Source organism: Trichechus manatus, unplaced genomic scaffold, assembly GCF_000243295.1.
Source record: "Trichechus manatus latirostris isolate Lorelei unplaced genomic scaffold, TriManLat1.0 scaffold00044, whole genome shotgun sequence".
In the NCBI taxonomy this organism is placed as follows: domain Eukaryota; kingdom Metazoa; phylum Chordata; class Mammalia; order Sirenia; family Trichechidae; genus Trichechus; species Trichechus manatus.
This window is the reverse complement of record NW_004443980.1, coordinates 5,532,940-5,546,614: the sequence shown is the minus strand read 5'-3', so window position 1 is coordinate 5,546,614 and position 13,675 is coordinate 5,532,940. Positions and strand designations below refer to the sequence as shown.

Below are 13,675 nucleotides of genomic sequence, written 5' to 3'. Positions count from 1 at the left end.
AAGACCTGGGCAGTCAGTCTGTATCAGTGACTAGCAGAGTAACCCAAGGCAAGTCCCCATTGGGTGGATGGTCACAGACTGTGAGAGTCCAGGCCCCATGAGTTAACGTTTATGGTCAGTTGTGAAAGAACCATAAATACGGTAACCAGTTGTCATGGAGTCAATTCTAACTCATGGCGACTCCATGTGTGTGAAAAGAGAACTGTGCTCCATGGGGTTTTCAGTGGTGGATTTTTCAGAAGATCTCCAGCTTTTCTTCCCAGGTGCCTCTGGGGGGACTTGAACCTCCAACCTTTTGGTTAGCAGCCAAGTGAGTTAACGGTTTACACCACCCAAGAACTCCTAACTAAGGTAAAGTACCATACAAATGACACTTTATTTGTATTAATGTACAGTTTTTATTTGATCCTTTAACACTCCTTGATTGTTCAGTTAAAATATAAAATGTCCCTAGTGACTGGATTCACTAGCCTGAGGCATTTTTCTGATTAGTCAAAGCCTCAAGACCATCCCTCCTCTTTTTACTGAGCAGCTCTGAACTACTTTTAAAAGAAATGCAAGTAACATGCTATTTTACCTGTGCCAGTTCCTCACCCACATTACCTGCCCCCCAGCTCCAACTTGTAAGAGGTCAAGGATCTTATTCTAAAACTTTTTGGGGAAAAAAACTTACTTAAGTTAAATAAAATTAGCCAGGTTCACAATACTCAAATGAAAACCGAGTATTGTGGTTGAAAAATGACAATCTCGGTGCTTCACTTTCATTATGTAATCCAACAGAAGAACATCAAAGAATTGCATATAAATGCGAGATAATCTATTTATCCATATATTTATTTTTAAATCAAATATAATAAAAATTAATATCTGAAATAAAAAAACCAAAAACCTATCACTGTCGAGTCGATTCCAACTCTTAGCCACCTTATAGGACTGAGTAGAACTGCCTCAGAAGTTTCTAAGGAGCGGCTGGTGGATTCGAACTGCTGACCTTTTGGTTAGTAGCCGAGCTCTTAACCACTGCACTACCAGGGCTCCATGAAATAAAAACAGCAGTAGTAATTTCTAAAGTGACTGCAACCCTCGTTTAAAAGAAAAGATAATGAAATGTTTTTGCTTCACACTATAGTGTCAGGAAATGAATGTGGCCATGCTTGGGAAATTCAAAAGCCCTTCAACAATATTATTAGGATAACTTGGAAAATAATTACTTAGCACAGTCTTGTGACCAAAACTAAGTGTTAACTTTCTAGTCATTTTACTCTTCCTCGTAGAGATAGTTTGGGAGTTAAGGTAATGAAATAATCCTATGCTTTTTAACTGGAAAATGTCACAAGTAGCTGAGTGATTGCCTTTGCAGCCCTTCCTTTTCCTGTGCCACGGAAGATAGATTTCAACCATTATCAACTTCCTCTTAAGAATGTAAATCAGAAGACAAAGAGAAGGGGAATGGGGAGTCTCCGAGGGAGAAGAATCACCTACAGTAGCTGTTGGCAGGTTAGTCATCCTAGTTTGGGTACAGCAGCTGTTGGAGGTATGGATGAAATACGAGTAAGTGAAAAATAGAATATTTAACATATAGTCAACCTCTCCAACAATTCAAAAGCCAACTTTTAATGAAGAATGAACGTTGTTAAAGCAAGAATACTGTAACACTAGCAGTAAATTTCCCACAACTCTGTATCATGTCTAAGTTCTGTTTAATCACTGATGAACGTTGGGGTTACTGTGAAAATGCTTGCATTACCTGTCCTTTTCCACCATGACAGGGGTAGGGTAGGACTGGTTACTTTTATTGCCAGTACCCAACTGGCCGTAAGAATTAGCGCCCCAAGCGTACACTTGGCCTTCATCTGTTAGCACTAAGGTGTGTGCGTAGCCACAGGCAACCTGGAGGGAGAAAAACCAAATCCGCTCAGGCCTGCAAACAGACGGAAATAATGCTGTCACAGGGTAGGCTAAAACTCAAACAAGAGAACAAGGAAGAGGCAGCATTAAGTTAACCAGTAACCCGCTAGAACACTAGCTTGGGACACAGATTTTGCCAGAATTACAGTAAGATCAACATGAGCAGCTTGCTCGGACCCAGCTTATTCAGCTTTAATATGGTATTCATTATGACACAGACTCAGTGGGGTGTGAGGCGAATATAAACCAAAAAAACCAAACTAACTGCCACTGAGTCAACTTCAACTCATGGTGACCCCATGCGTGTGAGAACAGAACTGTGCTCCGTATCATTTTCAATGGCTGATTTTTGGGAAGTAGATTACCAGGCCTTTCTTTTGAGGCACCTCTGGGTGGATTTGAAATGCCAACCTTTCAGTTACTAGCCGAGCATTTGCGCCACCCAAGGACTCCATGAGATGAATGAATATATGACAAAAGTTTTTATTTTTAAATTATTATTACTTTGTTATTTAATCATCTTTTTCTGATTATAAAAGTAAAACACATTCAAAGTGAAAACTACAGAAAAGTAGAAATATCAAAACAATCTCAAGATCAACAAATAGCAATCCTCTGAGGTATGCCAATGTTATTTTTCTATTTATATACAGATATAGAGATATGTACTTGTTTTTTTTTAATAACCGTATTATATAATCAGTTCTGTATCTTGTTTCTTTTCACTTAAAATTATGGATACCACTTTCCCATATCATTAAAAATCCTCTGTAAACATCATTCTTCTGCCTGGACACTATTCGATCATATAGTTGTAGCACAATTTACCTAATCATTAACTTATTAATTGATTAGACAAATTATGCTACATCTATTGTTTTTTATTAAAGTTATCAAATTTTTGCTATATTTCTTAACTAATTCTTTAAGTGACTTTCTCTTTGGTTCCTTTAGGACAATTCTCTAGGAGTAGAATTACAGGCAAAGGGTATGAATATTTTTAAGGCCCTTGATACATACCGCCAAATCTTCCTTGGGAAAGATTGTAACAATTTACAGCTGTGTATGAGAGTGCCCTAAAAATATAAATTTTCTGAACGTGCACAACTGAATTCAGGGAAAACGAGCTTTAAGCTTTACTCCAGAAGACATCCAAGCAGCTCAACTTCTCATCCCACGATCTTTGCCACTGCAGACTTAAAAACACACATGCACAAACCAAGAGTGGACATACCCGCTGGACACGAATGCCTTGCAAAGCTGCTATTCTACAGGGCGTTGGCTGGTTGCCACTGCTGCCAAGTCCAAGCTGCCCATTTCCATTGTAACCCCAGACACAGACCTGAGAGAAAATGAAAAACTCAACACCCAAGAACGACAAGAGCAACCAAGTTCTACATTACAAGAAACACGTCAGGCCGGCATGACACAGATGAGCAAACAGGTTTTTTAAACAATTAATGAAACAACTATCTTACCTCCCCAGCGTCCACTACTGCCATTGAGCACATCTGCCCACATGCTATGTTCACAACTACTTTGTTCTGTAAGCAGCCGGTGACTCTTCGAGGGATTGGCTGATTCGCTGTGGATCCAGATCCTACCTGTCCAGAGTTATTGTAACCCCAGGCAAACACCTATTAGAAAGACGAGAGCATTAAGTAAAACACATCATTTTATAAGTGTCTCAAATGGATACTAACAGACACTTACGACACCTCCTCTTTCCTCATAAAGTGTTGCATATACATTAATTCTCACAACACAGGCAGAGAAATTTTTATAAAATTCTTTCTTACAACTTAATTTTACCAAATTAAGTTACACTGTTATTTACACAAACTAGCAGTAATAATTATTGTCAGATATCATGTAACACTTGTAAAAACATCTACTTGGTCTCAGTCATATTTTCCAGCACCTTGGGGTTTTTCTTTCTGCAAATAACTCCTTTCACTATAGCAATATGGAAAGAAAAATACTTCTTTTTAAAGTTTACAGTTATTTAAATCCTTACTACATATTGGTAAACATCATAATATAAGCACCATGGCTATGAACTACCACCAAAAATATGAGTGAATTTGAGGGACATGGTTATTTTAATCAAATGATCATATTTCCGGGACTACTGTAAGAATCTATATAGTCTTAATGAAAAAAAATCAGCGAGCTTTTTGCTGACTAGTCTCACCTCTCCATCAGATGTTAGCACCAGAGAATGGTACGATCCACAGGCAACTTCAATGACTTGTTTGTTTGACAAGTTAGTAGAGATGTGACAGGGCACTAAGCCATGGTTAGTTGTCCCATTGCCCAGCTGGCTGTAAGCATTGTGACCCCAGGCAAAGACTTCTCCTTCTGAAAATAAAGAAAGCCAGGTAATCATTATACGAATATGTAGAGTGCACGGTGTCCACAAATGAAAACTAAAAATTCAGACGCAAAAAGTTAATCCACTGCCCTATTCCACCAAACTCTTTCTATAAAAGAATACATTTGGAAAGTTTAAACTGCATTCTACCTCAAAGCACCAAGATAAAATTTAAAAGAAGGCAGGTATAATGGCTGGAAGATAGGTTTTTAATAAACAGCGGAGAAAAGGCTGCTCAGAATAATGGGAAAAAGTATTAAATTACAATTAAAAGATTTTAAGCTCACTTAACTTCCTTGGGCCTTAATTTTCTTCTCTATAAAATGATCACCAAGGTAATTTTTAGAATTGCTATTATACTATTTATTGTACAATATAATACACATTCAGAAAAGTTCATAAAACAGGTATGTACAGTTTCACGAATAATTATAAAGCAAACATCTATGTAATTATCACTTAGTTGAGAAAAAATCTCACAGTCACCCTGAAGCCCCTGACATATGTATCCTGAATAACAGTTTAGTTTTTCCTTCCTTCCCTCCTTCTTCCCTCCCTTCCTCCCTTTTTCTCTTTCTTTCTCTCTGCTTTGCTCAGAGTCAAGGGATTCCTCTGCCAAGTCCCCTGGAGATGAGGAGAGTGTAGCTCTTTGTAACCCCAGCCTCCTGTGAGAGGTTTTCTACTGAAGCCCTATTAGGCAGGGCTTTGACTTTGAACCTCCCCTCAACGAGTCCATCCAAACTGCAACTCAGTTTAAGTGGACAAGGAGACGCTTTTAAGGCAAAAATGCTTCAAGTTCCCTTCTAACCTCTTAGTTCATAAAAAAAAAAAAAAAACAAACCCAACTGCCTTCCAGTCGATTCCAACTCATGGCGACCCCATGTGTATCAGAATAGAACTGTGCTCCATAAGGTTTTCAATGGCTGGTTTTTTGGAAGCAGATCGCCAGGCCTTTCTTCCGAGGTGCCTCTGGGTGGGCTTGAACCTCCAACTTTTTGGTTAGCAACCAAGCGCGTTAACCATTTATACCACCCAGAGACTCCATACTTTCTCTTAAATTTGGCCCGATAAGTCCTTACTACCTTGTTAGTGCTTTGATGTCTTTAGGAAGCCCTTTAAAAAACATTTGATCTGGAATTTTTAGTTGTTTTCAGTGAAGATGTGCTGTTTCTAATCTAATGAGCCATTACCAGAATTCAGAAATCCCTAAAACTTATTTTTTAAATGTGAAATAAATACATAAAAGAATATTTATATAATTTATTTACAGTTTAAAGAATACTAATAAAATGAATACCCAGCTTAAGAAAAATTCTAAGGTATGTTTTAGTTCAAATGTCTTATTAGTCCAAGTTCATGAAACAGACATGAGAATGTTTAATTCCACAGACTATTAATACCAACTGCAGCCAACCATCACTGCTTAGCATAAGAATCACAGAAGGTTCAGAGTTAGAAGGAATCTTGGAACCTAATTTACTCAGGAATATAAAGTTCAAAAAAGAGACGTGCCAAAGTACAGGGTGAATTCAGAGTTCTAATGAAAAGTAATTACACTTATAAAGTATAAACAGACGGGTTTACTGTGCTTCTGGCTTGTCATTCATACATGTAAAGTGCCATTAATTGCTAGATTCCATCTGCTACATTATCTTACTATGACATTATCAGACATATTCATATTTCACTTTGTCCAAAGCAGAGTCGAGCTCAAAGGGCAGAGCTGGCAAATCTCACTCATCAAAAGGTATATTCTCAGTTTAAGGGGAGGTCCTACTCTTGCTTCTCAACACACAAGGCAGGAGCTAAAATCCTCCACTGTGTTCCTCGGTTACCTGTCGTGGCAAGGACGATATGTGGGCCACTCCCGTAGCTGAGGCAGGCTATTTTTTTGCCACTTAACGAATCCAGTCTCCGAGGTTCAAGGGTGCTCTGGACGTCCCCTAACCCCAGACAGCCGCAGGAGTTTGTGCCAAGCACAAAAATCTGTGAGAAAAGCCACTGTTGGTTAAGACAGTTCTATTTCTGACAGACCTATAAACTACATTAAAACGGGCATGGTCCTCCTAAAGCAAAGTGACTTCAGTATAAAACAAGTAAGAGATCTATGTTCCATGCTTTTTTTACCTTAATTCCTTAGTTCTCCCAAGTTCTTCAATTTAGCAAATCCATTACTAAAAATGTGGGCGGCTGAAGTGTTTCCTTCAAAATTACCTCATCATTTACTGTAGTGTATAAAACTTCATTGCCAGCATTGCCAAAGACACAAGCCTGGCGAATTAACTGCAGTTCTTCCTCAGAACAAAGGGAAAAAATTGGCCACTTTCCCACATCTACCATCTTCAAAGATGACAGAGTAGCCTGTACTGGCTGAAAAGGAAAAAAAAGGAAAGGAGAAACAGTCAAATAAATTTTCTTTGCCCGTTTCACTTCTGTAGAAGAGGGTTAATTAACACCATGTGAAGGAGGAACAAGCTCCATTTATTTCTGAGAGGCCTCTCCCAGCAGCAGGAATGACCTCAGTACTGTCCCCAGCAGAGGAAACGCTTCCATACTCCTCTCACAGAAATCAGCACCAGAGGCCCTCACCTAGAATTTTCCTCAAGGACATGGGCATTATCCAAGCCAGAACTTTGGGGAGCTAAATGTCTAGCAAGTATTTTAAATGTTAGGTATGTATTACATATAAAAACTAGAGTGGTTACAAAAGCAGGGAAAAACGAGAGAGAAGACTGCTATTTCATCTGTTGCCTAAATCTTAATTTCAGGCAGTATACTAAAAGAGGGAAATAAAAGGTCAGAACAAAAGCAAGTCCTTGGAAAAAACAATGCTGAAGGTGACAGCAAGGAAATGGTCTCAGAGTTTCAGTTCCTGGGCAAGCTTCACCTGACCTTCAGTTGGAGCTGTTGGTGGGTTTCCTCCACCTCCACTCAGGTTTGGGGATTGGATCATGAGCATCAGCAGCCCCACAACAGTGTTACAGACCGAACTGTGTCCCCTCTCCCCCCACCCCCCAGAGTATCTGTATCCCTATACCTGTGGATGTGATAGAATCTAATGGAATGGAATCACCCTCCATAAGGCAGGGCTTTGAACCAGTTCTAAACGGTTCAGTCATGGCCCTTGGAAACAAGGCAGGGCTTCGAACCAGTTCATAGCGGTTCAGTCGTGACCCACAGAAACAAGGGCAGTGTACGCACTGCATAGCAACTAAATCTCTTGCATATCAGCGTGAGCAGGAAGCTGGCAGTGGTGCCTCACTCAAAGATGGCGGCTAACAGCACCGCTTTGAATGTGTGTCTCTCTCCACAGTCCTGCCAATAATCTGGTCTCTGGCATCAGGAAACTTTCAGGAGTCTGATGTGGGACACTGGATTACTGGCAGGACTGTGGAGAGTGAGAAGCGCTGGTGGCGCAGTGGTTAAGAGCTACGGCTCTTAACCAGCCACTCCTTGGAAATGCTATGAGGTAGTTCTACTCTGTCCTATAGGGTAGCTGTGAGTTGGACTGGACGGCAACAGGTTTGGGTTTTTTTGGTTTGTGAAAAGCGACACCCATTCAAAGCTGTGCAGTTGGCCACCATATCTGAGTGAGGCACAGTTGCCTGTTTCCTGGCAGTATAACACCTTGCATGTAATAACGTGACTTCACTGCTAATACGATTTTTTTCTTTTATTATACAAAATCTGTTCCCAGGGGAAAAAAATAGGGATTTTTAACATTTTATAAGAATCTCAAGTTCTGTACATTACTTTTTTAAACTACTTTTGGACCTTCCTGTAAGAGAAGACAAATGAACATCTCGAGCTAGCACATATCACAGCAGTTTAATTTCAGAAGCTTTGCCATCTTTGTACACCAGTGCCAGCTCTGTATAATCGCTGACATCTTTTATTGCATTTTGCCCTTATTTTATTAAACATGAGTGAAAAACAGAAAGTGAAAGTTAGCAGTGATAGTTAATATTAAGCTGTTAATAGGGATGAGCAGATATTTTGTAAATTTAATAAAATCAAGACAAGATGGGAATGATTATGCATGCTGAAAGCTGTGGAACTTTTAACATCAGTTGGACACTGACTGGACTTAAGCTGGTTGGCTGTAATGTTCAGATGTGATGGAAAAGAAACGAAGAACATCTATGGTGAATTAAGAACACATCATCTAAGAATAGATATTTAATAATTTTTTTTTTTTTTTTAATCACCGAGAATGGAGTCTCCCTTGTTATCCACTGTTCCCTTGTGAACATTGTTCAGCTCAGACCCTTTGGCAGGAAAGCATTATCTATGAAAGAAGCTGGTCCCCAACAAGCTCAAAAGTTATCTTCCTTGCAAACTCTTTCTATACCCCTCAGACAGTATCAATAGTTCTTTGTGCCCTTTAACATTCTACATACTCACAATAATTATCTGCTGGCTTCTTAGTTACTGCACTGTAGGCCCCTCAAAGATATATATTATCTCATTCATCTTCCTGTCAGGTGACCACTAGATGTTTGATGAAGTATGTCTCATGCAACAGAAAATACATGCTCATGATTTTTTCTAACCTTGCCACTTTCTCCACAGAAAAGAGGAAGTTCTTCTTCCATATGGACTCAGTCCTGTGCAGACCCTGAGGAAAAGTATGTGGTAAAATCAGGATCCCATATGTCAGATTAAACTAGGCACATTAAAATCACTTCACTTTTAGTTAACAGAGAAAACAGGTATGGAGAAGGGAAAATGAGGGAATGAAGCTTTAGGCATGGGAGTTAACAGCTACAAAAGCCAAAGGTGTTTTAACTGATCTGGAACTACAGTACAGTCACTTATGGGAATCCTCCTGCAGAGGTCTGGGAAAGTAACCCCAGGATAATTGTAGGTTCTTAAATTTAAAAGGAATGAACAGAAAATGTCTATTTCAGAGTTGACTTCCTATGGATAGGGAAAAACACGTATTAGACCTTAGCCAACTTTTCCCTGTGTCTGGAAAGTTCCAAATCACTGTGAAGAGCAGACTGATCAATTCTCAGCTCCACTCAAGAGTATATGATTTCCTAAGCTGTAAAAAGAAAACAGAACAAAAAGGAGGAATGAATGAAAAGAATGAATGAATATGGCTTTGTTATCACGGATTATAACAAAAAATCTGAAAAAGAGCAGCCATCAAGTACGTAGCAATAGCACTGAACTTTCTTGTCTTAATAACTATCTTTGCAATAACTACTTTGTACTACGTAGAAGTAATAATAGAAGCAGCCCTATTCGAAGATAATGAGCATGCCTGGACTGTGGTTCAAATGTTACACAGTTGAGTATCTCATCACTAAACCTAAATAAATGAAATATTCTCTCTCCCCAAAAAAGAAATGTAATGAAACTAAGTTTAGTAATGTTAATTTTTCTGGTTTATTAGGTTGGGTCCTATTTACTTAAACACAATCCATATTTCAAATATTAACATCAAGAGCATTTTATTTTATATTACTTACAAGCATTTGAGTCTTAAAATAGATAAAAATAATCAAAAATAAGGTCAAGTCCTAACAGTGCTCCTTATCAATGTTTCGTATACCCTTGAGGATACTGATGTTATTTTTCTTCTCAGCTGTAAAAAGGTCTCTCAGAATAGAAGGATAATATATTCAGAATCATTATAGCCCTTAAACTGTGGTACTCTGGTAGCAAAGTGTGATTCCTATTGTTTGGAAACAGATCCAAGAAGTATGTTTGTTTTCAAAAAGAATGCTTTGAATTTTCGCACTTATAAATTAATAAAACTTGATCTGGTTGCCAATATGGAAAGATGTCTTGCCATATTTAATAAATACATAACCACACATTATCTGTTCTGTTTTAGTAGATTTGTTAAAATCCTAATTATTCTCTAAAACCCCAGCATGACTGCCACTGAGCTCCATGTTGACACTGTTCCTGACTACACAAGTGGCCTGGGACCCTCTTCTCTGTACTGCCATGGCACTTTTTTTTTTTTCTCTCACTTACGGCACTTTTCATATTCTGCCTCTGTGGTAGTTACTCCTACTTGGTTTGTTGTCTCTATTAATTTGCAAGCTCTTTAAGAATGGGGACCATGATTTGTTCATCATTGAAACCACTACAGCACATGGCTCATAGCAGAACACAGTGTTATTTGGTTTTTTTGTTTTTTGTTTTTTTTTTATGGAGCAGCTTTTTAAAAATCTTTTTATTGTTGTAGTTTAAATGAGGTTTACATTTCAAGTTAGTCTCCCACACAAAAATTTTTACATACATTGTTATGTGACCCTAATTGCTCTCCCCATACTGTGACAGCACACTCCTCCTTTCCACCCCTGACTCCCTACGTCCATTCAGCCAGCTCCTAACCCTCTCTGCCTTCCCATCTCACCTCTGGACAGAAGCTGCCCCTTTGGTCTCTTGTATCTACTTGGCTAAGAGGCACATTCTTCACGAGTATCACTTTATGTCCCACAGTCCAGTCCAATCCCTGTCTGAAGAGTTGCCCTCAGAAATTGTTTTAGTTCTGGGGTGATAGAGAGTCCAAGGGGCCATGCTTTCTGGGGTGCCTCCAGTCTCAGTCAGACCATTAAGTCTGGTCTTCTTACTAGAATCTGAGTGCTGCACCCCACCTTTCTCCTGCTCCATCAGGGACCCTCTGTTGGGTTCCTCGTCAGGACGTTCATTGGTGGTAGCCGGGCACCAGCTAGTTCTTCTGTTCTCAGGCTGATGAAGTCTCTGGTTTATGTGGCCCATTCTGTATCTTGGGGTAATACTTTCCTTGTGTCTTTGGTGTTCTTCGTTCTCCTTTACTCCAGGTGGTTGGGACCAACTGATGGCATCTTAGATGGCCGCTTGCAAGCTTTTAAGACCCCAGACGCCATTCACCAAAGTAGGATGCAGAAGATTTTCTTAATAAGCTTTGTTATGCCAATTGACCTAGATGTTCCCTGAAAGCATGGTCCCCAGACCCCTACCCCTGCTACTCTGTCCCTCAAAGTGTTTGCTTGTATTGAGGAAACTTCTTAGCTTTGGTTTAGTCCAGTTGTGCTGGCTTCCCCTGTAGTGTGTGCTGTCCTTCCCTTCACCTAAAATAATTCTTATCTACTATCTAGTTAGTAAATAACCTTCACCCTCCCTCCCCACCCTTGTAACCATCAAAGAATGTTTTCTTCTGTGTTTAAACCTTTTCTTGAGAACACAGTGTACTTGTTGAAAGCATCCTTAAAATATGGCTTTTTGTAAACTGGAGCCTGCCTATACTAAGGATTTCTTTCTTTTGCCTTTTCATATCCACCCAAAGTTTACTAGAATAAAAAATAAAAAGAAAGGAGAAGAGTTGCTGTTGTTGTCGTTATTGTTAGGTGCCATCAAGTCGTGAAAAAAGGAAATAAAGAACAGAAGGAAAAGGGACCCAAGCAGAGATGTGACTGTCCCTCACTATACCGTAGGCCAGTTTTGTTCCTAGTATAAGGGTCATCTAGCTAATATGTTGAGATCACGGAATAGCAGATCCCTGGCTTTTTACAGAGGATAATAAATACAGCTCTTATAATGTCTTTAATCAATTTCAAGTATAATAAACTCTTTAAAAATCAGAATGGTGGGAAAGTAGGCCATTTTGTTTATTTGAATAATCAAATTAAGACATAATTACATGTATGTCACATGGAAATTACCATATTCAAAGAAACAGCATTCATTAAGATTCAATTAACACTAAGTGTAAGATTAACATAATTTCATTTTTGTTGATCAGAAAGTCCTTTGATTTAAAAATGATAAAATGATTCAAGATTAATTACCATTTCATAATACTGTGAAAAAACTCTGTTGAATTCTCTAGCATTATTGAAAAATAGGATTGACTTTTTTTTTTTTTAACACTATTCCAATGTAATACATACCAAACAAAACCACTGTCATCGAGTTGATTCCAACTCATAGCAATCCCACAGGACAGAGCAGAACTGCCCCATAGGGTTTCCAAGAGCTGCTGGTGGGTTCGAACTGTCGATCTGTCGGTTAGCGGCCATAGTTTTTAACCACTACGCCACCAGGGCTCCAGAGAGAACTAGTCTTCCCCAATTTGCATTATTTGAGGCGATAGCTTGTGGAATATATGTGGGGGAGAATAGTTATATTACCCTAATCTTCATGTCATTCCACCATATATCAATATGTACTTGTAAAAATATCCACATTATACAAAAAGAATACCACATCCATGATATGATAAACATAATATATTCTAAATAACAAGAGCAACGATAATAACATTTTTAGTAAAAGTTACCCTGTGCAAAGCACTAAGCACTTGACGTGATCTCATTTAATCTTTGTAACATCCATATGAAACAGGTACACCAATGCCTCCATTTTCTGGACACGCTTCAGTAATGTGACCAATGATCACCAGCCAATCTGAGTTACAGCCAGTATCTGAAGCCAGGGCTAATACCAAAGCCCTTGCTCTTGGAGGATTCACTCTACTGCAGGGATATTCTAATTTTTCTCAGTATACATTCCAAACAGCTTTATTTTATACTTGTTGGCAACATTCCCTCCAAAAATGTTTGTACCTGATTATTTTAAATTTCTGGTGCTCAGTAATCAGTCATCTTTAATCCTGTTCTGTCTAGATCATTTTTAAAGTTGTCTTCTAGAGCAAGGTTAATGTGACTGAAAATATAAATACATAAATAACTTCCATTAGAGAAAAACAGAGAAGGAAAGGAATAACACCATCTTGCAAATTTAACAAGCTATTATTTATCTGCAAAAAATACAGTTTAAAAATTGTATCATCTGTATTTATTTATTTTTTTTAAACAGTCAGCAGTAGAGGTGATCAATTATAAAAAAATTTTAATTGTAAAATTTTAACTGTTGGATATTATACTTTATAAGTTTCAGGAGAGGGCTTGCACAATTTGGACACTGAAACATATGAAAGAACCCACAAAAGGAAGTTTGAAGCTACAGTATTTCACCACAGAAAATGCAAAAGAAGTCACCTGGAAGGTGAAAAAGGCAAAACTTTTAGAAGAAAATATTAAAAATATCTTTATGACTTCAGGACAGGTTGACGTTTTGTTTGTTTGTTTAATAAGACACAAAAACACTAACCACAATGAAAAGACTGGTAAATTTTACTACATTAAACCTTAAAACACTGGCATAAAAAATATACAATAAACGAAGGGAAAATCCAGAATATATAAAGAATGCCTACAAATCAGTAAGAAAAAGATGAACCCAGTTAAGAAGTGAGCAAAACAACTGGCATGACACAGCTTATAAAGACAATGCTCTACATTCTACCTTGGTGAGTAGTGTCTGGGGTCTTCAAAGCCTGTGAGCGGCCATCTAAGATACTCCACTGGTCTCATCCCTTCGGGAGCAAGG

At 38.5% G+C, this 13,675-nt stretch overlaps 1 protein-coding gene across 9 annotated transcripts in view; it reads right to left on the bottom strand.

Annotated features, from left to right (window-relative positions):
- Positions 1-13,675, bottom strand: part of RCBTB2 (RCC1 and BTB domain containing protein 2) — a 51,495-nt gene that overhangs the window by 29,156 nt on the left and 8,664 nt on the right. The window contains exons 2-10 of one of the 9 annotated variants that reach the window (XM_004376577.2): positions 12,850-12,949; positions 9,232-9,329; positions 8,836-8,900; positions 6,497-6,652; positions 6,118-6,268; positions 4,103-4,269; positions 3,387-3,545; positions 3,143-3,250; positions 1,748-1,890 (exon numbers count right to left, since the gene is read on the bottom strand). In XM_004376577.2, coding sequence (XP_004376634.1) covers positions 1,748-1,890; positions 3,143-3,250; positions 3,387-3,545; positions 4,103-4,269; positions 6,118-6,268; positions 6,497-6,652; positions 8,836-8,877 — 926 coding nt within the window. In that variant the 5' untranslated portion in view covers positions 8,878-8,900; positions 9,232-9,329; positions 12,850-12,949. Of the gene's footprint in view, positions 1-1,747; positions 1,891-3,142; positions 3,251-3,386; positions 3,546-4,102; positions 4,270-6,117; positions 6,269-6,496; positions 6,653-8,686; positions 9,330-12,849; positions 13,635-13,675 lie in introns of those variants that run through there. The other 8 variants (XM_023731566.1, XR_002824142.1, XM_023731564.1 and 5 more) reach the window with 8 other exon arrangements.